The sequence below is a fragment of the Mizuhopecten yessoensis genome, unplaced genomic scaffold (genome assembly GCF_002113885.1).
Source record: "Mizuhopecten yessoensis strain PY_sf001 unplaced genomic scaffold, ASM211388v2 scaffold2553, whole genome shotgun sequence".
Lineage (NCBI taxonomy): Eukaryota > Metazoa > Mollusca > Bivalvia > Pectinida > Pectinidae > Mizuhopecten > Mizuhopecten yessoensis.
In genome coordinates this window covers 498,747-523,170 of record NW_018404603.1, presented here as the reverse complement: position 1 = coordinate 523,170, position 24,424 = coordinate 498,747, and the positions used below count along the sequence as shown (strand labels likewise).

The window sequence follows — 24,424 nt, the reverse complement described above, 5'->3', positions numbered from 1 at the left end:
TATTTAAAATTATATAACTGGATAGTTTAAAGCGCATTATACCCCCTCAAAAGCCTTTTCAGATGAAAATTCTCGAGATTTCTTTCTTACCTCTGTTATCCATCTGTCTGGTGTCAACGTTATACTTCAAACAACTTCTTCCGAATAACCAAAAGGCCAAGGATGTTGATATTTTGGTGGTGAAATGTTGAGATGAATGACCTTGACTTATATTCAAGGTTGCAAAAAAAGAAGGCATAGGGTGGGGATATTAAGCAATTAACATGCTAGAACGAGGGGATACGATGCATTTGGAATTGAATGACATTGATTAGCCTTCAAGGTCACAGGTCAAATGTGGAAAATCCTTTAAAATAACTGACTGTTTCTGAATATCAAAGATGATATATAGCCAATAACATGCTGGATGAAGGGTTATAAAATATATTCAAATTAACTTGAATGACCCTGACTCAATTTTAGAGTGACAATATGTTAAAATTGTTAATCATCTTCTGAATAATCAAGAAACCTAGGGTGATAGCATTTAGGCACTCACATGCTATGCTAATGGGCTGTCTAGTTTATTCAAATGAATGATCTTGACCCAATTTCAGGACCATATGTTTAAATTTGTTAAAACATTTAATTGACTTCTAAGTAATAAAAGAGTCTGGCTGAAATTAATGACATTTTGTGATATAGATTAAAGGTTTAAATCAATATGATGTGTTTGAAGTGAATAAATGGCTATAACAACCATCTTAGTTCAGATAAAAAAATGTTTTCCAACGAAGATTCACAAAGATAAAAAAAAGTTGTAGAGCAATAAAATGTGCCAAAAATCCCCCAAACATGCAAAGTTGGATATAATTTCCTTATAGTCTTTTTGATAAACATTTATTTTTTCCAAAAGCTTCAAAAATTCAAAATAAAAGTCCAGGTGAGCTATCAAGGCCCCTGGGCCTCTTGTTTGTGTTTCAGATTATGTATGTAACCAGTAGTTAAACTAATTGAGTTATACAAAGTGACTGTAATTGTATTTAAGCATTCATGTTTTGATATTTGATATTTTTACTATTCCTTAAGTATAAATATATATGTCTTTGGTCACATTGTTATGATATATTGTGGCTCAAATTTCCTTACAAATGTGTAATCTTTCTTAAAAAAAAATCATATCATAAGGATACCGCTTTTTTTTCTTTGAGTTGTTACAGACTCTAAGCCATACTAAATTGTTATGGTAAAGGAAACCTACATTAGATACTTTTCACAATTATAGCCTTTGGTTGAAGTCGACACCTGGATTTATTAACCTGATAAATTGTTTGTTTGTTTGTTTGTTTGATTATGTTTAACGTCCTATTAACAGCTATGGTCATTTAAGGATGGCCTCCCCTGCGTGCAAGATGCATGCGTGTAGTGTATGCGTGTGTATTTTGGGAGGCTGCGATATGTTCGCGTGTGTCTCCTTGTGATAGCGCGGAACTGATGCCGACTTTATAGTGCTACCTCACTGAAACATAGTGCCGAAGACACCCAGCAGGACGCCCCACCCGGTCACATTATACTGACAACGGGCGAACCAGTCGTCCCACTCCTAATTTGCTAAGCGTTAAGCAGGAGTATAAACTACCATTTTTAAAGACTTTGGTATGTCTCGGCCAGGGGACAGAAACCAAAGCCTTCCTCACAGGGGCGAACGCTCAACAAATGGGTAAAAGTGAGGCATTGTCAAGGGAGACATTATAAAGAAGAAAGTTATTAAGAAAGGAGAGAAGAGATAAGGTCCCAAATTTAGTCGCCTCTTACGATCATGCAATTGGGGGCAGCAGGTAAAATTTTTACGCCCTACCTGCAGGGATGCAGTGCGTTCGTTTGGAGAAACGTCATAATTCTATGTTTAGAAACACCTAGTCCTTCAACAAAAATCACACACCCCAAGTTAATATCGGTTGTTATCGGTGGAAACGTGATGCACTTCTAACCAATCACTTGTCGAGGAATATTATGAAAAATAAAATAAAAACTGATTTCACCTGTATACCAATATCATTATTACTAAAAAAAATCTGAAAATCTGCTTGAAATATATAGTGGCTTCTTATTTTGAGTAATTTCATGATGATGTTCAGTTGTTATGCACATGTATTACTTTAGTGCCATATTTAGCCAAACTCTTGTAACTTATGTTGTGCTTGTTTTGACAAATACAATGTTGAATTATCCTTTCAAATCATGTAAATGTTCTATTCAATTAGAGAAATAATTGCCTATTTGGTTGGAGATTTCTGTGTTTCACCCTCCAGGAAGGGGAATATTTTCTACTATTAATCAACAGATCAGATTTGTTTAAAGTCAATAGACAAGAAATTATTCATTACAGCTAAAGGCCAGCCAAGGTTGATCAGTTTCCTCAAATATTGTAAAGCTGAATGTCCCACAATTTTTTCATTAATCTTAATCCTGTCAGGACATGCTGACTGATTATATTCAAATGATATATTGCACATTCTGGTTAAGTAACAAAGAATACTACAACTTGATAAAAAAAAAACAGCTAGAAGGTAATAATTCTCCAAGCAATGTATGATTATAAAATGAATAATAATTTAGGCTAGAAGGAACAATACATGATTACATCTTCGTTTCAATCGCAGTACGGTGATAATTGTGATCTTGCAAATGCTGGATACATTTCGAGAGTGTTCGTTAGTTTTATTACGGCCGTCAAGGATGCGGCGCTGCAATCGCATTGTTTACAACACCGGAACGATTTAAGTTCAAGCGAACGATTACATAGTATAAGTATTATAATTAACATTTCAGCATGTCTTCTTGTGAATCACTGAATGTGATTGATGCAGCGGCTAGGAAGGATTCTCAAACAAGCTGAGCCAGCAAGTTTAGATTTCGATGATCTTGTTGGATTACGATGTGGACCGCTTCAAGATGGTCATTTGAATCAATAACACGTTTGTAAAACTCTCCATTCATCCTGATTTAATTGAAGGGTTTTAAAAGTAAATGGTCTAGAAATACTCGAGACGAAATGTCTCTTCCTTTCTCTCAATAGAGCAGACAGGCAGCTGAAGCGTACAATATGTCCGCCATATTTAAGATCAAATTCAGACTTAAGTGTTTTTTTCATGATCCCCAAGCTATGTCTGTTTTTTAGACTCAAGTAAGAAAACATTGGACAAAGTCCAGAATTAGACTTAAGTCCGTTTCATGATCCCGGGGCCCGGTCATCGTCCGTACACTATTAATAATAAATGAGAATCTTGGCCATGTACCGAATTCATTAAAGAACATTGATATAATAATATGTACAACCCTAATATGTATTGGATGCTTTGTGAAATCGTCAAGTGGAGGTACATCTAAGTGTACGTCCAACATTATTTCAACAACAAACAGCCTACCGAGATCACTCGGCGAAACAATTCACAGACAATTAATTAATAATTCGTCTCTGATATGGGCTAGAAACCATAGATATGGAATACATACCTATACTCGGTAAACAAGTATGCAAATATGTATTTTTTTACTCAACATTATTATCTACTGCTGATTTGTCGTAGCTAATCCCTATAGATTACAACGGAAATCTCGATTAGAATAGTTTATTCTCGCGTTTCGTATCGCCTACTTTCGTATTTCGTTTCAAACAGTGAAACTATTTTCGTTCCGTTCCGTTTAGGCCTTGTTTCATTCCGTTTTTATTCCGTTCTCGTTGTGTTTCGATTGCGTTTTCATTCCATTCCGTTTGTAAACTGAAACGCTGACACCCCTGTACTAGTATATATTGTATAGGGGTTTTAGTAATCGGCAGGGAAACTCAAAATGTCTGAAACTCGATAGTATCTCAATTGATCCAGGAAGGGAGACTTTGGGTTTTGTTTTAGAATTATCGTCCTCGCAACAGCCAGTGTCATATGAGAATGCGCGCCTAGGGAGACAACGCCTGAAACAGAAATAGAAAAGAAAGAAGACAGGAAAAGTAGAAAACGAAAAGATACGAAATGTTGCAATGGGAGTAGCAGATTCATTTTGGTGTCTTCCATGTTCTCTTTGTAGATAATGTGGAAAAACGTCCCGATTCTGCAGGGGGCCCACACATTAGTCACCTTTTACGATACAGCTGGCGTATAGAAGACAAGGAAGTAACCATCTCGATTCTGCAGGGTTGGGAGGGGGACGGTTAATCAACCTATAGTATTCTGCAGGGTGGGGAGGGGACGGTTAATCTACCTATAGTATTCTGCAGGGTGGGGAAGGGGACGGTTAATCTATCTATACTATTCTGCAGGGTGGGGAGGGGGAACGGTTAATCTACCTATAGTATTCTGCAGGGTGGGGAGGGGGACGGTTAATCTACCTATACTAGAGCACGGACTGGGTGTACTTGTTGTGTACCATGTAACGATTCACTGGTTTTCATGAATGTTTATATTAAACATGAGTGAATTCGACAGTCACGTGTGTAGGTTTCTATTACTTCCTGGTAGCAAACACATTAATGTATAGCCAGTGTAAGAACAGAATGTAATTTACGTCGCAGCAACGGCCCTTGTGTATATACAAGTGGGTAGGTTCGTGACAGCCCAGTAATCCTACGGCGAGAGAGAAGCTGTGTAATGGCGTCGCATTCTCAACTACTGGTCGTTATTTTCCTTTTCCTGTGCAGGTATAATGCAGGTACGTCAAACATTACATCATATACCATATACCATATATCGCGTTCGTCACATTTATAATAATTCTGGTTCAGTAGCATTAATTCAGTGTTTGACTTATAAACTGAGGTTAATTCAGTATTTGACTTGTGGTTTTAGGACAATTCTGTATTTGACTCATCAATTGAGTACAATTCAGTATTTGACTCGTAAATTGAGGACAATTGTGTGTTTGACTTATAAATTGAGAACAATTCAATATTTGAATAATAAATTGAGGACAGTTCAGTATTTGACTTATAAATTGAGGACAATTCAGTATACGACCCATACATTGAGAACAATTCAGTAGTTTACTTTATAAATTGAGGACAATTCAGTATTTGACTTATAAATTGAGGACAATTCAGTATATGACTCATAAATTGAGTACAATTCAGTATTTGAATTATAAATTGAGAACAATTCAGTATACGACCCATAAATTGAGGACAATTCAGTATACGACCCATACATTGAGGACAATTCAGTAGTTTACTTTATAAATTTAGGACAGTTCAGTATTTGACTCATAGATTGAGGACAATGCTGTATTTGACTTATCAATTAAGGAAAATTAAGTATATGACTCCTAAATTGAGGACAATTCAGTATAAGACTTATCAATCAAGGACAATTCAGTGTTTAACTTATATATTGAGGACAGTTCCGTGTTTGACTGATAAATTGAGGACAAGTCAGTGTTAGACTTATTTATTGAGGACAATTCAGTATATGCCTTATAAATTGAGGACAATTCAGTATTTGACTCATAGATTGAGTACAATTCATTATTTGAATTATAAATTGAGAACAATTCAGTATACGACCCATAAATTGAGGACAATTTAGTATACGACCATACATTGAGGACAATTCAGTAGTTTACTTTATAAATTGAGGACAATTCAGTATTTGACTTATAAATAGAGGACAATTCGGTGTTTGACTCATAAATGGAGGACAATTCAGTATATAACTTATAATTTGAGGAAAAAATCAGTATTTGACACATAAATTGAGTACAATTCATTATTTGAATTATAAATTGAGAACAATTCAGTATACGACCCATAAATTGAGGACAATTTAGTATACGACCCATACATTGAGGACAATTCAGTAGTTTACTTTATAAATTGAGGACAATTCAGTATTTGACTCATACGTTTAAGATAATTCAATATTTGACTCATAAATTTAGGACAGTTCAGAATTTGACTCATAGATTGAGGACAATGCTGTATTTGACTTATTGATTAAAGAAAATTAAGTATATGACTCCTAAATTGAGGACAATTCAGTATTTGATTTATAAATTGAGGACAATTCAGTATTTGACTCATAAATTGAAGACAATTCAGTATTTGACTCATAACTCGAGGACAATTCAGTATTTGACTCATGAATTGTGAACAATTCAGTATAAGACTTATCAATCAAGGACAATTCAGTATTTGACTTATAAATTGAGGACAATTCATTATATGACTCATAAATTGAGTACAATTCAGTATTTGAATTATAAATTGAGAACAATTCAGTATACGACCCATAAATTGAGGACAATTCAGTGTTAGACTTATTTATTGAGGACAATTCAGTATTTGACTTGGAAATTGAGGACAATTTAGTATTTGACTCATAGATTGATGATAATTTACTATTTCACTTATAAATTGAGGACAATTCGGTGTTTGACTCATAAATGGAGGACAATTCAGTATATAACTTATAATTTGAGGAAAAATTCAGTATTTGACACATAAATTGAGGATAATTTAGTATTTGACTTATAATTTGATGACAATTCAGTATTTGGCTTATCAATTAAGGACAAAGCTTTTAAATAATTATATTTCCACGTTTGTTTGCATTTAAACACTGTTTGTCACAAACAAGTATGGCAACGCAGAAGAATATGTACTTTTGTGTACCTCTAAGACGGTGGTAATTGTGATTGGGTACAAAAACAACCCACAGATATCATCGGCTTCATTATCATTTATTTGTAGCTACTATCGGCGCCCATACTTGCCAATAGTTATTGTGGACTAGTATATCAATAAGCACAAAAGGTATTCTATATTGATATCAAAGGACCGCGTTATTCACGATATCTTTGGAAACACGATAACATATGAAATATAATTAAAATATGACTAGGCGTGGTTAAACTTAGTCGGGTTATAAGTAACTAGTTATCCATGGAGTGTAAATGGTATCAGTGTCCCGTATGATGTTTTGTTTGTTTCAGCTTATTAAGGATCAACATATATTTTAGAGTGGGGCAACCATTTGAGGAATCAAAATGAAAATCATATAATACGACGTATATCTTATAAAATCAGTAGCAGGATAGGCTTAGAGAGTTAAAATAGTTCAAAAAGATAAAATATGAAAGTTTAGTTAGAGATATTATGCATAAATGGAGTAAAACAGTCAGATTAATTGAATCACAGTTTATAAAACAGACCCACGTCTTTTATATACATATGTAGTTGAAAAATGCCCCCAAGTCTACGGAAGTGAAAAGGGTTTTCCTGTCTGTGACATTGACATAATTATCACGAATGTATCTTAAGTCTTATCATTTTTCAAAATGTACTCCACTGTAATGTCCCGTATACCCCACATATCTATCACACAAACAAAGGTAACTGTGACCTTAATTTGACCTTTACCATTTAAATACTAAAGTAATAGTTCCGGAGCATATCGCGGCCATTTTTTCTTGGACAGGATAGCCATCCAAATTTGCATATAGGTACAGCTAAGTAAGGAAATGTCTTTAGATGTGAAGGTGATGTGGTTATAGTATGGTGTTATGAAATGAGGTCAACGACCAGCTATTTTACCTTATCCTCAAGTACTAACACTTTTTATACAGATGTGCGGTGTGCGCACGGTGTGTGCACGAACAAAGCTATACTAGGCGATTACATCTAACGCACATCCGTGCTCACGTTGGATGAACGGTGTGCGATGGCAATTGTGGTTGATATAAATAGAGGAATGGCTATAAAAATTAATATGATTTCGTTTATAAAGTAATTTTGATTTAAAGTATGTTACCATATATTAACGAAATCTGTAGGTTTGTCTTTAAATAAAGGCTTATTTTAAAAGTTGGGTTTTCATGTTTACGTTCAATTGTATAAAGAAGACAAATTCACGCGTGTTAGTATACACAACGGCAGGGTCCAATACAAATATACAGCATAGCCTCTTGGTAAACGTAATTATATAGGTGTTTCTCGTACCCGGGAAACTTGAGTAACCTTCCATGAGAAAATACCGCTGGTGACTCAAACAAAGCAACTATAGATTCAACTCATGTCGATCGACACAATGTACAGCTGTACACCTAACGCGATTCAAAATTACCATAATGTGCAACAGTTTAGCAAATAACTAGTTTACGATACATCGTATATTATTTTACCTCATGTACATAAAAGGGACTGGATAAGAGAAATCGACGTAATTTTGATTTAAAGCATGTTACCATATATTAGCGAGATACCTAGGTTTGTTTTAAATAAAAACTTTTTTTGATTGTTGGGTTTTCATGTTTATGTACAATTGTATAAAGGAGTTAAATTCACGCGTGTTAGTATACAAATCGGTAGGGTCCAATACAAATATACCCCTGGTAAACGTTACTTGCTGTTTCTCGTCACACGGGAGACTTGAGTAACCTTCCATGAGAAAATACCGCTGGTGACTCAAACCAAGAAACTAAAGTTTCGACTTATGTCGATCGACACATCGTCGGCATACGTCTCGTTTTACAATGTACAGCTGTACACCTAACGCGATTCAAAATTACCACAATGTGCCACAGGTTAGCGAAAAACTAGTTTACGATACACCGTATATTATTTTACCTCATATACATAAAAGGGACTGGATAAGAGAAATCGCCGTAAAACAGTTTTACGCGTGTTCATGTTGACTTAACACAATCTTTTTCCCCATAGGTGATTTAGTTATGGTAATATTAGATTAAGTGTTCAAATTCTTGTTTCTATACAGCAGCACAGGTAGACCAGGAGTTTGACGTCCGCCTTGAAAACGGTCTGTACAACTACACTGGGCGGGTAGAAGTGTACCATGACGGACAATGGGGCGGGATCTGTGGTGATTCCTGGAACTACAATGATGCAATTGTTGTTTGCAGAAAACTTGGATACAAGTAAGTATCTAATTCATTTATATAGTCTTGATACGATGATAATTATTCTTTGATAGTTTTCGCCTGTTTTTGTATTATTTTATGGCCCATTGACAATTTATGTCATAGAGGACCAAACAGCACTTAGCAGAGCCAAGGTCATACACTTACAATAGACGTTCATGAAAGTGAAGGCAAATGTTAAAAAGAATGGGTTTTGTTTTATTATGTTTAACGTCCTATTCACAGCTAAGGTCCTTTAGGGACGTGCTTTAATGTGTGGAATGCGTGTTTGTGTGTATGTATGCCGGATGCTGGGTATGTTGGTGTATTTGCGTCAATGCGATAGTTTGGATCTGATACTAACTGTAGAGTGCTACCTCACTGAAATATCATACCAAAGGCACACAGCACAGCATTTCGACCGGTAACGTTATACTGACAACGGGTGAACCAGTTGTTGACATCACATCAATGTCAGGTGTGTAAGCGTGCATGTATGTACAATGTATGTATGTATACCGGAGGCCGGGCATGTTGGTATAGTTGTTTCCCTGTATAGCGCTGATCTGATGACGACTTTATAATGCCATCTCACTGAAATACCATGCCGAAGGCACCCCGCACAGAATTTCACCCGCTCACATTATACTGACAACGGCTGAACCAGTTCTTGTTAATACCCTTAATGCTGAACGTTAGACAGGGAAAAACAACTACCATTTTTAAGGATTTGGGTATGTCCTGGCCTGGGGACAGAAATACGATTTTGAAATATCTGTATGGTATTGGTTCATACCTTTTTACTTTAAAAATATTTTTTATAATATCTGACTATTTTGCTGTGTACCGATATATTTAAGCCTATTACCTGTCAGTTTATTTTTTTGGTGTATTAAGTTTTGCAATTGTTCCTTATTTAATATTGTTGTTAGAACCGATATGACTTAACTGTTGCTCGTCGTTGAACAATCGACTTAGTGTCACTCTAATCACTCTTTTTCTATAACCTCACTTGACAACTATGCTAATTTTTATACTAAAATGAGCATACATATATTTACAGCAATGGAACTACAGCTCACAGATTCCAGACCCGCGATTCCGCTTGGTATGAATTGTATGGAAATCAGACAGAACCAGGCCTTGTTTGGATGGATGGTGTGCAGTGCACTGGTACAGAGTCTGGCATTGCAGATTGTTCGTTTAATGGTTGGGGCAATGTAAACTGTAACGAATACTACGGCAGAGCGTATGTTTTCTGCTATGATGAAGGTAACGTTCATACGTGTGTGCGTTGTTTGTCAATTAGGTCCGACACGGGTTATTATGACTTGAGTTTTTTGTTTTTCAAACCGCCATCATCAGCTGTAGGCCATTCAAATCGCCCTTAGACAATTTTTATTATCGCAATTTTTCAGAAAGTGCTAGAGGAATCTTTCTAAAATTTAACATGTAGGTTTTCCTTAGCACGACGAACGCGGCCATTTTGGATTTTGATAGCTAAGGTTTGTTATCGCTTTTTTCTCAAAAAGTAAATACATGATCCTTCTCAAATTTAGTATGTAAACATGACCGACCGAGTCACTTGGCGAATTTGACGGTTTGGGAATTTCTCAGAAACTACTTGAGGGATCTTTCTCAAAATCGATATGTATGTTTTCAAGGACTCCAGTTGTGCTTGTTCACTTTTAAAACTGAAAGGAACAACAAAATGACCAACAAGCGGACATCTTGGAATTTGACAGTAAAGGTTTATTTCTATTTCTGAGAAAGTACTTGAGGGATCGTTCTCAAATTTCATAATTATGTAAGTTCCCCGTGGTGTTAGTCTATGCATGTTACCTTTATAGACCGTTCGGATATATGAAATGGCCGACAGGTGACCATCTTGAAGTTTGGAAGTTAGGCTTGTTATTGCTTTTTCTCAAAGTAATGGTGTACTCTTTTTCAGATTATATATGCTCGTCCCCTTTCGTATCTTGTTCATTATACTTTTGGTATTTCAGTGAGGTACATGTAGCACTCTTAAGCATATAGTGAGATAGCACTATAAAGTCGGCATCAGATACGCGCTATCACAAGGAGGCAAATACATCAACTTACCCTGTCTCCATCACACACACACACACACACACACACACAAGCACGCTCCCATTACACACATGGAGACACGTCCTTTAATGACCTGATCTTTTAATAGGTCGTGAAACAAAAAACAAGAGGCCCAAAATGTCTGCATCGCCTACCTGGTTTTGATTTCACAATTGTTACCGTAAAAGTGGATAAAAATAAAGATACATGCAAATTTCAGTGTTTTGACTCAAAGTCATTCAAAAGAACCTGTTAGAAGATTTAAACACAAGTGACCCATGTGACATTGAAAGTCAATCAAGGACATTAAGTTAAACAATTTGTATAACCCTTCATCCCAGAATGTCACTAGCCAAATACAACACCCTATACTTTTTGTTAATTGAGAAGATTTAGACATAAATGACCATGGAAGTGTGTCAATGTCATTCACATGGAAATTTGGTAGCTCTTCATCTCAGCATGCTACTGGTTTCATATCACTATCCTTTGCATTTTTGTTTTTAAGAAGAAGTCGTTTAACTTAAAAATGGCTGATCAGCGGCCATCTTGGATTTGACAATAAAGACGTAATTATGGTTATTTCTCAGAAAGTCCTGGATATTTTGACAGTTACGGTTTGTTATCGTTACTATTCAGAAAGTACAGAAGTTATTTTTAAATGGTTTTCTTTGGTCTTTAGCTCTGCTTGTTTACTTTTTAGACAGGAAAAACGAAACCGCCAACATTCAACCTTTTTGGATTTCGAAGGTTAAGAATCGTTTTCGATGACAAAGAATTGTTATGGGTATTTCTGAAAGTATCTGTGGGATCGTTCTCAAGTTTGATAAGTTGGCCTCCTTAGTCTTGAGTTTCACATGTTAACTTTTGAGAATGACTGCAAAAACAAAATTATTGACAGATGGCTATCTTTGAGTGTGACCGTTAAGTCTTGTTACTTCTATTTCTCAGAGAGAACTGAAGGAATCTTGTTCAAATTTAATGTGTAGGTTCTCCTTGCTAAATGTTCTCACGGCCCTTTTGATCGTGCATCCCTCATTGACAGCACTTCTTTTTATACATGAATAACAAATTTGTAGCAATTTGCCTAACTATTCCACTCTTATACAATCATATTTTTCATATTGGTAAAGAACATACGATTTTGCGAGGTTTAAGATAATGTACGAGATTCCCGTTTAGGACTTCCAACATTTGACCGAATAATAGTAAGAAGGTAAAAGATCACCGGTTGTAGATCTAATAAAGATCCTTCTTTATGGTCGGCGCAAAGATCCTACTAGGATTTCTTTTAAGTTCTGTAAAATTGATTAGTTGCAATATACATGCATCCGATAAATGTTATACAGGCAATAGTAGGTTTCCGTGTTAAGTCAAGATATTAACGAACATTGTAAAATTGTGTAATAAATACAATATGATTACCATTCAGATGACACGGAGGTAAAAGTTCGTTTAGTGGACGGCACATCTGATGGAGCTGGACATGTTGAAGTTCATTACAGCAGCATTTGGGGAAGTGTATGTTGGGACGGCTTTTACAACAATGAGGCTGAGGTCGTATGTAGAATGCTTGGATACAGGTATATTAAAGTTAGACTGTACTCATTAATATATGCATCTGTATATGTGGATTGGTGTTATTTCATAGGTTTTAAAGTCTTATTAACAGCTATGGTCAGATTTAGGATAGTTATATTTCATGAGCTGTTTTTTCAGAGGCCACTGGCAATACCCATATTGATCTGAGGTGATCAATCAATTACACACACATGTTTCGAAGTATAAAAGAAATTAAAAAAGATATAGTTAACCGTAAATGGACAAGATTTGTTTTCCAGGTTTTACATAGACTGTACATCCATACTAACAATCCAATTGTTTGATACTTTTCAGCAATGGAGTTGCTTATGGGGATTCATCATTTTCTTTCACTAAACTACCAAAATGGATGGAACAGATACAGTGTAATGGTACAGAGACAAATATCGCAGACTGCCCGTTCGGTGGATGGGGACAGATATCATCGACTTTGGGTATAGCGACTGCCCTCTGTTATAATGATTTGCAGGGTGAGTTTCTTATTCAATGAAAATCATTGTTGAAATAATAAAATCGATTTACAACATGTAGTTTTTCGTTAACATAATTCGTATAAAACATATATCGGGTAACGAAAAAGGAAACTATAACACTGACGAAGCAGTACTTAATAAACGTCAGTGCTAAGGACGTTACAGTTTAGAACTTCATTAGATTTTGACCAGATTCTGCTCCATCATGATTTTAGCTAGTGACGAACAACAAGGGGTCCGCCTCATGAATGATGTGTCCAACACCTCCGGCTCTGTAGAGATTATGTACGGTGGACAGTGGTCTATAGTGTGTGGGGATAACTGGGATGACATTGAAGCTGGAATCGTCTGTCGAATGCTTGGATACGGGTATATAACGCATACATTGCAGACTACATCAGTAGCATAGTTATGTTCTATAACGGCTAATCAAGAATCAAACCGCAACACACACAAAAGCAGAAAATCACAACGATATTCGTACTGTTTTTACCGTTTTTTCTATTAAAAACTTAAGATTCTTAATAGCATCTTGTTTTTTATTTCAGGGTGTTTATAGACTGATCTATGTTTTGACGGTCTATCCGGTCGATAATGTTAGATATTTTGGGCCAAATAGTATTAAAGAAAAAGATATTTACCTAAAGAAATACATCAATCTTACACCTAGGTGTTCACAGGTGAAAAAAACCCAACATATTTGTTGTATATAAATTGATAAAATAATACATTTTTACGATAACGATCAAATGAACGAACATGAATATCAAACATTGAACCAAATAGCCTGATCATGAACGATACATCCTAAAACGTTTGGTTAAACACAATGTTTTAGGTTTGGTTTGGTTTGGTTTTATTTTGTGTTACGTCCTATAACGACTAAGGTTCTTTATAGACGTGCCTCCATGCATGCATGTGTGCATTTGTGCTTGCCACAGGGTATGTTGGTGTACTTGCCTCCTTGTGATAGCGCGGATCTGATGCCGACTTTATAGTGCTATCTCACTAAAATATTATACCGAAGGCAACTCGCGTTCCGCCGGGTAACATTATACTGACAACGGGTGAACCAGTTATTGCCAAGGGAGGCACGGTAGTCTAGTGTTAGGAAACTGGGCTCGTGACAGAAGTTCTAGTCACGGCACGGCACTGTGTTGTAACTTTGAGCAAGATACTTTACTCCGCTTGTTCCAGTGTACTCGGCTGTAAATGAGTACGTGGTTGGGCAGCGCTAGAATTGTTGAATGCTAGGTGTTAGCGCCGAAATGGCAGCTCCGGCTGTATGCTCTGCACCCAGGGAGTTAGGAAAGATATTGGCTTGTTGCAAAGGCCCTATAACCACGGATAATAATTTGTGAACCGCTATGAGACGACCTACGAACTAGGTTGTGATAAGAAAAAGCGGTAAATAGGAACCTCTAATTTTTATTAATTATTATTATTACCCTAAATCCGGAACATTAAGCAGGGAATAACAACTACAATGTTTAAGGACTTTGGTATTTTCTGGCCTTGGAACAGAACCCATTGCCATCTCGTCTGGACAAATGTTCAATATTGAAGCCAAAAAAGAGATGTTGCCAAGCAAGGCAATAGGTAGTACGTAAAAAGGTAGTAAGAAGTAGAGAGAAATATTAATATCCCAAATATTGCAATAGATGCAACAGTTTTGCTTTTGTTGCTTTTGTGTCCCCAAGTTGCACAAATGCAAATCCCCAACGTTTCAATCGCAAAATATGAGACTAGAAAAGGTAGGTACAGCTGACCTTCCTTTAGTGCGTGTGAAATGAAGGTAGGACCTCGGCAAAATATGAAGATTATAATGTCTTTTCTATGGTCCCGCATAAAGCTTTATGCTGTCCCCCACTTAACATATACATCGCAAGAATATTGCGCCAACGCCTTCCTTTATTGGTTCCATGTTGGATCGATCTTTTCTCTTCATTTCCCAGCTATATTGAGTCGTGTCAACCGTCAATGGACCTTGTCGTAACTTTTGATAAACAATTCAAACTACTTTTTGTATTTGGTTTTATTTTGGTATGAACGGGTTTAATGCCCTATCAACAGATGAGGTCCTATATAACTAACTTAATGTGTATATGTATGCGCGCATGTTATGGCTGCTGGGGGTTATTACGGTCAATCAAGGCAGAAGAGATCATTACGACATGGTTTGATTATGTGTAACGCCCAATAACAGTTTTGAAGGACATTTGGGATTATTGCATTCTAATTATTTATAACCGTTTTGTCCAGGGCCTTCCTTACTAATACCCCTCGTTTGCTTTATTGTTGAACGCTCGCCCAAGTGAGGAAGACAATTGTTTCGGACCCCAGGCCGAAACTTATACATAATAACTTAAAATACAATTCAAATTGCTTTTACCTGCGTAACACTTGGCTTTAATTGTAATTAAATCTGGTTGTCAGTGTAGTGTGACCGGTTGGAATACTCTGCTGTGTGCCTGCGACAAGGTGTACTAGTGAGGTAACACTCTAAAGTCGGCATCAGATCAGCGCAATTGATATTGCTCTATAGCAAGGAAGTAAAACATCAACACCTCATGCCTCTAGCACACATACACACACATACGCATACATTACAGACATGGAGGCATGTCGTAAGATCTGAGCTGTGTGTAAGGACGTTTACCAAAATACAGCATCTATCCTCTCGTGCAAACCTGCGTATAGATAATACCTATATTACCTTATATGCTACACAATCATGCATCACGCATGTAATCATCGAGTGTTTTATATATTTAAAATGCAAGTTTAACTCTTTTCAGAAACGGAACTGCAAAATCTTATACATCTTACCAGAGGGGTTCCAGAGCAGACATTAAATCGAAGATACATGTCAACTGTATGGGATCAGAGTCAAGTATTTACAGCTGTACATTATCCGACGTCCAGCAATACTGCAATAGTTACGCGGATGGCAGAGCAGGTGTTTCCTGCTCGAGAACTCTAGGTAAATTAAAATGTGTTTAGATGTATTGTAACTCATATTTTTGTTGTTGACGGAAATATCGGTATATAACATTGTAATTATCTATTATATGAACACGGTGATAAAGCCATTTGCCATCTTACTGAATTTCGTAATCAGGACACGACAGCATGACGTTCCCCTCCCAATAACATTGGAATTCTCCTATTTGCCTTCTAATGCGCTGAACTAAATCCGGATCTATTGAAGCGTTTTGGTTTTTTTTCGCCAAATTTCTTATCACCTTTTCCTTTCATTTACTAACAACACCACGCGTTCGCCCTAGTTGATAGTAGGGTTTTCACCCTGTCAAAGATAAATCTAAGTCCTAAAAATGTATCCCTGTAAACTTGAAAAGTAAGAGTGGCTATGGTTAGTCATATCATTTTGAAACAGACCAACGTGTTTAAGGTAGGTTAGAATTGTAGAGATATTGACTGTTTGGAAAAGATGTTTGAGATCTGTTATCTTATAAAAATTGCTCTTGTTGGCTGAACATCAATGCAATCTAATAACAAGTGTTTTACTGTAAATGGTTCGTTACATGTTATATATTGAGACTGGTCTTCGCTTTTCAATTGATAACTTTGGGAAATTTATGAATGAGCCATCAGGAAAAAGGGCAGGGACAACCTCGTCTCGGCGGTTTATTCTATAGCATGGATAATTAGCTCCGATTTAAGGATTTACAGTTTGTAATTTGTTGTATACGCACTGAAGAATGCATTACTGCTTATAAATGTTCCATAAAATCAGATATAATTGTAAAATGAACATCAAACAAACGAAAAGGTAAGACAAATGTCAATTTGAATATAAAAGTGGCTATTGCGGCGTCTACCTTTTGGGATATAACAAACGTTATAGATAGTATAGAGACATATATTGGTTCGATAAGAGATTTAAAGGTTTTTCGTAAATACAGAAACCTCCCTTTAACCACCATGATGTTAGCACTGTAGCATTGGTTTGGATTTATTATGTTTAACGTCCTATTAACAACTAGGGTCATTTAGATTTAAGGACGTGCCTCAGTGTGTGTTGTGTAAGCGTGCAAGTATGCATGTGTATGTATGCCGGAGACAGAGTATATTAGTGTACACGAATCCTTGTGATAGCGCGGATCTGATGACGACTTTATAGTGCTTTATCACTGAAATGCCATGTCGAAGGCACCAAACACAGCATTACGACCGATCACATTATACTAACAACAGGTGAACCAGTTGTTGCCAGGATGCAAATACACCAACACACCCTGCCTCCAACACACAAACACACATGCACAACACACATAGAAGCACGCCCTTAAATAACCTTAGCTGGTAATAGGACGTTAAACAAAATAAAAGCAAACCGATGTTGTCAGTATACAATGCATTTGTGTGTGTTGCTTGATTGGGTTTAACGTCCAGGGTCATAAAAAGACGGTTGCCTAGGGGGACATCGTCGGGAGGAGAAAGTCGATACAAAATTTCTATAAACATGCGTTATAAGGGAATAACTGCATTACAGTAAAGATAAATTGAAATACTTTTTTAGGAGGGAATGTCTATGTTCTCTGCCTGAGCTCACCAACGTAGTACTCAGTATAAACATCCATTGCATTCATAAACAAACTAATATTCATGAACGTTGAATAACCCGTCAAGAAAAGAAGTGATGCCGAGGTGCCTTAGCCCCACCTGGTGCATACGTAGTAACTCGTAGTTAAATCCCCTGACTACGCTTTGTATAAACCTACGTCATAAGGGAATAACACTACATTTCAACATAAATAAATTCACGAATTGTTTTATTTATAAATGAATGCCTGATAACGAGAGAGATTAAACATTGCAATAATATTTGAATTAACAAATCGTTTGATAAACCTTAAAATCATTTGCAAAACAATTAATTATAACGCGAGTACAATGAACGACAAACAAAACAAGAGGCCCAGGGGCCTTAATAGCTCACCTGGTATTTTATTTTCAATTAAAAACCTGCCGAGTACCATACAGGTTTATTACAGAGTACAAGTAAATCCTCCTTTAATACAAGATTAAATTATCTTTGCCCCAAGATAATCTAGAACAAGTTTGGTTAAAATACCTTTATCTGTACAAACTGAGAAGGATCTTTAATTGTTTCCTTTATTTCCACTAACGGGTCCAACCCCTTTGCCCCAGAGGGGGAGGGGGGATGGCTTTGCCTTCCGTTTATACAAACTTGAAGCGCCTTTGTCCAAAGATGCCTTTGAATAAATTTGGTAAAAAACTTTCTATTGGTTGAAGGTTTTTGAATATTTACCTATCCCCGCCCCCTATTTGGCCCCTCCCCCTGTCCCTGTTTATACAATATTGATAACCATTTGGCCAATGATGCTCCAGACTAAATTTGGCCAAATTTCGTTGAGCCGTTAAGGACGAGTAGCGTTTTGAAAGGAAAAGGTTTACGGACGACGGTCGATGGACGCAGACCGTTGCACCACGGCATAAGCTTACTTGGCCCTGAGGGCAAGGTAAGCTAAACAATCGAAGATAATGTTATAGTAAAACAGAATTGTTCTCGCTGATTAGTGTTTTTGTCCGCAACTGTAACTATTATTTGTAAATACTTTTGTTTCTTTCGATTGAACATAATGTTCGAAGAACACGGAATCGGTTTTCCGTTTACCGATTTTTCTGATTATATTAGGAAAACAGTTGTGCGCGATCACCACGGAAGCAGCAGTAGGTAAGAACTATTTTTCGGAGTAGCATTGCTTGTCTAAACCGGCCCTTGAAATAGCCTCATTTAAGATGGCCGCCACCGTGGTCTAGTCTATTGACCTGTATGGCTGTTTTAAACTCAGGAAAATCGGCGAGCTATGTGTGTCACGAATACTTTCTGTTCTCTCCGCGTATACGCTTAATGTGTGAACTGGGTCAAGCTTCTTACATGAGTGTGTTTGTATCTGTACATCGAATTAATCCCGATTGGTGTCTTTTTTATCCCGAAAATAACCCGGATTTTTAAGGAACCATCCGATACTAATTCTAAAGGGTTTGTAGTGAATGCAATACTATTCGAGTGTCCTGTGTTAGCATCCATGGTTTGAGTCTGATGAGCGATATCAAATGGTTTCAACATTACAGCGAGGATGACAAGAGTAATGGTCTATTAACGGAACTCCTTTATAGTCCACTCGTTATCGTCCGTCCGAGATTTAGACAATCACAAATTTGTTTTCCAGAGGAAGTTCTATAATTTTTGCATTGGTAATTTTGTATGAGCGCGCACAAGAGCATGTACCACATTGTGAATCAAAGATGAACGTCATGGACCCGACAATTATAGGCGTCGTACATTGTGTTTACAGCTGCGATAGTACAGTTCAGCTTTGACCGTGGTCTGTTCGAAGTAACAGCAATCTCCCTGATAAAATTGACTACAACGCTAGAACTAATGATGGAAAGTCTTCATTAGTGTCCAAACAGTGCTTGTGAAGCCTGTTGATGTACAAATTATAAAGAGACAGCGTGGAAGACGCAAGATGTTGTTTTTTGTTATTTTTTGTTTTGTTTTGTATTGTTAAACAGTCTATCGACTATGCGAGTCATTTAGGGCCAACAACAATGTAACAAGAGAGAATCACGAAAATTAACACATCAAACCAAAACCAAAAAAGGAATAATGAACTAATATCGAACAAATTGGCTGCACAATATATCATATTTTATTGTAAAGATCAATGGAGTGTAAACAGTCAAATATTAATTGCACAAAAAACTGTACCGAGTAGTCTTTTCATAGACGGTACAGCATAACATTTGTCACGTATTTGTTTGAAATCAGCGCATTCAACCGTGAAGTGTTTGACTGTAAATGGTTGATCGCATGCATGACAATACGGCAGGTCTTTCTCGAAATATAGCCATGAGTAATGTAGGGATGGCCTATGCGCAGTCGCGAGAGGACAATCTCCTCTCTGCGGTCTGCTCTACTTGTTGCACATGAACCCACATAAGGTTGAATTGCAAATAACCTTTTAATTCCTCAGACCATTTATTTTGCCAAATCGTTTTTAAATGCGCAAGATAAATTCGGTATGTCGAGACATACCATAGTCTGTAAAAATGGTAGTTTCTACTCCTGCTTAACGCTCAGCAATTTAGGAGTGGGACGACTGGTTCGCCCGTTGTCGGTATAATGTGACCGGGTGGGGTGTCTTGCTGGGTGTCTACAGCAGTTTTTTTCAGTGAGGTAGCACTATATAGTCGGCATCAGTTCCGCGCTTTCACAAGAAGAAAACACGAACTTATCGCAGCCTACCAAAAGCATACACTACACGCATGCATCTTGCACACAGGAGCGGCAGTCCTTGGATGACCATAGCTGTTAAATAGGGCGTTAAACAATACTCAACCAAACCAAACCATCCATACGCGGCCCGAAGTTTAAATTTACCCGGCAGAACGGTCTTTGTTGTTGCAACACATTGACCGATGATACGAGCAAACGTTCTAGCCTTAACGTCGGGGTTTGATAATGATCTGCGTATATATGCACGTACTTTTCTGATACGTGATTTCGGAACTTAAACGTAAAGACGCACACTTAGGAACATAATCTACTTTAGTGACACAACTTCTGTATTTTTTTTGTAATGAATTGTTGTTTTGTACGTTTGTCGGTACATGGTTGTCCATGCGGAAAGATTCTGGTTCATGAATAAATGGTGTACATATTCCCTCAGAAATCCAATTGACAACAGTGTTAGAAAATCCAATTAAATTCTTCCAAATAGCAATAGTACTGCTTATCAGATACACATCCCTCAACTGCAATTCATCAACACATCAACTGAAACAATGTACAACCGCGGTGAACAAGTGTAACACGCTGTTGTCATGAGCTAACCACGAGTCAATCCTGTGAAGTCTGTGTATCCTGTCTGTTGAAATCACGTGATGGGTTAAATCTGATTCCAAGGTGAAAACTGATTCGCCCACTCCCCCAAACCCCCACGGGTTCCGATGTCAGTATGAGGGGAACGGTTGCCTTCGACGCGATATTTTAAAGAAATATCGCTATAAAAATCATAACATTAGAAGTTACATGCAGCTCTCTGCTCGAATTTCAGCTTAAATTTACAGTGAGCTTGGACTGTTTAACTGGCTCTATCATACTGCTGACTACTGCATTTGTTATGATTTAAAACCTGAAACAAACATGTGACGAATTTTTCAGGGCCGGGACTAATATGATTATTGACGCAGACGAAACGTTAAGTGTTGGTTTTGAAATGGTGTATTATTTTGATCACATTTATGTCACCAGCTACGCCCATTCCGACTGATATAACTACGACGACAGATTCGCCGTTTGCGATCCGCCTAGAAAACGGTCTGTACAACAACAGTGGCCGGGTTGGAGTGTACCATGACGGACAGTGGGGCGGAGTATGCGACTACCTTTGGAATTATAATGATGCCAACGTTGCCTGCAGAATGCTTGGGTTTAGGTACGTATTACCTTTTATCATATATTACTATGTAATTTACGGTATAAAAATGTACATGTTTTGAGTAAAGTTTCTCGTTACTGTTTTATATAGGCGGGGCATTAGGTATTGTTTTCTGGTGTAGTACATTATCTGTATACTGCGTATGTGACACTAAAATAATGTAATACTTATCTTAGCCTATCTATATATATAGTCTTAATGAAAAACATATACTTATATCAAATGAAATGACACGGAGGTAACTTTACAAAGATACAATATTCACACATGCCAAGGAGATCGTCAAGTGCAAAACGTACGGAAATGAAGGGACATTTTTTGTTTGATTTTATATACCCGTCAATATTTTAAACGAGGACTATTTTAGTGAGGGAATCGTTCGTCCGTCTGTCCTAATTTTGGTTTCCGTTAGATAGCATGCTGAAATACTCTACGGTGAGGGTAGTTTGTAACCATGTAGTAGAAAACCCAAAGACCACGACAAAGTCTGAAGTTGCACAAAATCTGTGCATGGTTGATTTGCATACTGGACGCTGATTGTTCGACGGTTCCGCCAGGGGGATAGGTGATCTTGGGGTAACAAAATTCACAGTTCTGATAAAGCACCATAGGACCTTACATCATTAAAAATCCTTCGATCTCAGCAAATCTGGGTCTGGAAAAAAGACTGTTGAACGTTTGAGGTTTAAATCTTATACCATCTAACTACAAATATATGACGATAATTCCAACGAAGTTTGAATTAAATCCTATAAAAATAAACAAAATATACTCAAAAGTGTTATTTCTCTATCAAAACTAAAGAAATGTTTATCCCCCTCCCCAGAGGGGAATGGGTGACCCGGGGGTAGTGAAATTTGCAATTTTAATAAGGCACATTAAGACCTTTCCATCTATGATGGGTATTGATTCCAGCATATTTCGTCTATTTGCAGTATGATCAAGTGTCATTCAGACAGGTATCACAAAGAATATGAAACTAACGTTCATATACCTGCATCTATTGCAAATTTATTCATAAATGCCTGGCTTACTATGTATTGCATACACACCATAAACTGTACATGATTCAATCATACGACGAACATATGACTGCCCCTCATATTGATCAAATGTACCGATTTAAGGGAGATTCGAGACAAATATTATGATGTGCCTGATATGAAAACATTATATCATATAACTAATTCGTCATTCGAATTTTGTACATCTGCGTGAAATTGGTGTATACAATACCATTTTTAATTGTATTGATATTGTTAAGAATATTTCATCATTTCGCTAATAACTTATGTATACATTTGTTAACATTCTACCTTTTAAAGTTTTGTTAGTGTCTTAATTTTTGTAATAGTCCCATCATATTGTTGTCAGGCTAGCAATAGGCTTACTAACTAACAAGAGTAAATTTATTGACAGCAACGGAACAGTAACTAGTCGACGTTATGCATTGGATTCGGCTTGGTATGAATGGTTTGGCAATGAGACGGACCCAGATCTAATATGGATGTATAGCGTACAGTGTTATGGTATGGAGACCAGCCTTGCAGATTGCCCGTTCGACGGATGGGGCGTTGGGAACTGTAAATCTTATTATTCGTCTGCTTATGTTTTCTGCTACGATGAAGGTAATTAACACAGATTGATATAGATTAAACATGTTTTGCTGAATTCCTTTAAATTACAATATATAATTATATTAACTACATGTCCGGTATTTAGTTTGGTTTATTTTCCTTAACGTCCTATCAAGAGCTAAGGTCAGTTAATGTCATGCCTCAACGTGTGTAATTAAAGCCTGCTGTGTGCGTGTGTGCTGGAGGCAGGGTCTGTTGATGTATTGCCACCTTGCGATAGCGCGGATATGATTCCGACTTTGTAGCGAGTCCTCAACAAGATTATCCTGAATGCTGAACCTTTTCGGAGGAAATAACATATTCCATTTCAGGGACTTTGATCTGCCCTGGCCTGGGGGCAAATCTAATTGCAATTCCCATTTTCGGAAACAGCGATGACGAAAAAAAGATGTAGCAAAGAAAGAGAGTGTTGAAATATTATTATGCATGAATTACAAATGTGTAGCAATTTGCATAAATATTCCACTTTTAAACAATAATATTTTTCATATTGGTAAATAACATATATTTTACGAGGTTTAAGTTAATGCACGAGATTACCATTTATGACTCCAACATTTGACTGGATAACAATCAGAAGTTAAAAGATCATCGGTTGTAGATCTGATAAAGATCCTTTTTTTTTATCCTTTTAGGATTTCTCTGAAGTTCTGTAAAATTGATTAGTTTCGATATACATCCGATAAATGTTATACATGCGAGATCAAGTTTCCGTGTTAAGTCAAGATAATAACGAAAATTGTAAAAATGTGTAATAGATACAATATGATTCACATTCAGATGACACCGAGGTAAACGTTCGTTTAGTGGATGGCCCATCTGATGGAGCGGGACATGTTGAAGTTCATTACAGCAGCATTTGGGGAAGTGTATGTTGGGACGGCTTTTACAACATTGAGGCTGAGGTCGTATGTAGAATGCTTGGATACAGGTATATTAAAGTTAAGATTGTATTTATTATGTATATGCGTCTGCATGTGTGAATTGGTTTTATTTTATAGGGTTGAACGTCTTATTAACAGCTAGGGTCAGGTTTGGGGAAAGTTATATTTCATGAGCTATCTTTAGGGGACCACTTACAATACCATAAGGGATCTGAGGTAATCAATCAATTACACACACATGTTTCGAAGTATGAAAGAAGTAATAAAGATATAGATAACCGTAAAGGGAAAGATGTTTTAATTAGATTTTACATAGATGTACATTCATACAAACAACCAATTGTTTGCTGTTTTTTTTC

General features: G+C 36.8%; 1 protein-coding gene across 2 annotated transcripts in view; it reads left to right on the top strand.

The window, feature by feature from the left end:
- LOC110446116 (deleted in malignant brain tumors 1 protein-like) overlaps positions 1–24,424 on the top strand; it is a 94,324-nt gene that overhangs the window by 65,436 nt on the left and 4,464 nt on the right. For both annotated transcript variants that reach the window (XM_021491103.1, XM_021491104.1), the window contains exons 10-16: positions 12,407–12,557; positions 12,871–13,046; positions 13,265–13,418; positions 15,848–16,032; positions 21,358–21,541; positions 22,964–23,172; positions 23,962–24,112. In XM_021491103.1, coding sequence (XP_021346778.1) covers positions 12,407–12,557; positions 12,871–13,046; positions 13,265–13,418; positions 15,848–16,032; positions 21,358–21,541; positions 22,964–23,172; positions 23,962–24,112 — 1,210 coding nt within the window. The remainder of the gene's footprint in view (positions 1–12,406; positions 12,558–12,870; positions 13,047–13,264; positions 13,419–15,847; positions 16,033–21,357; positions 21,542–22,963; positions 23,173–23,961; positions 24,113–24,424) is intronic.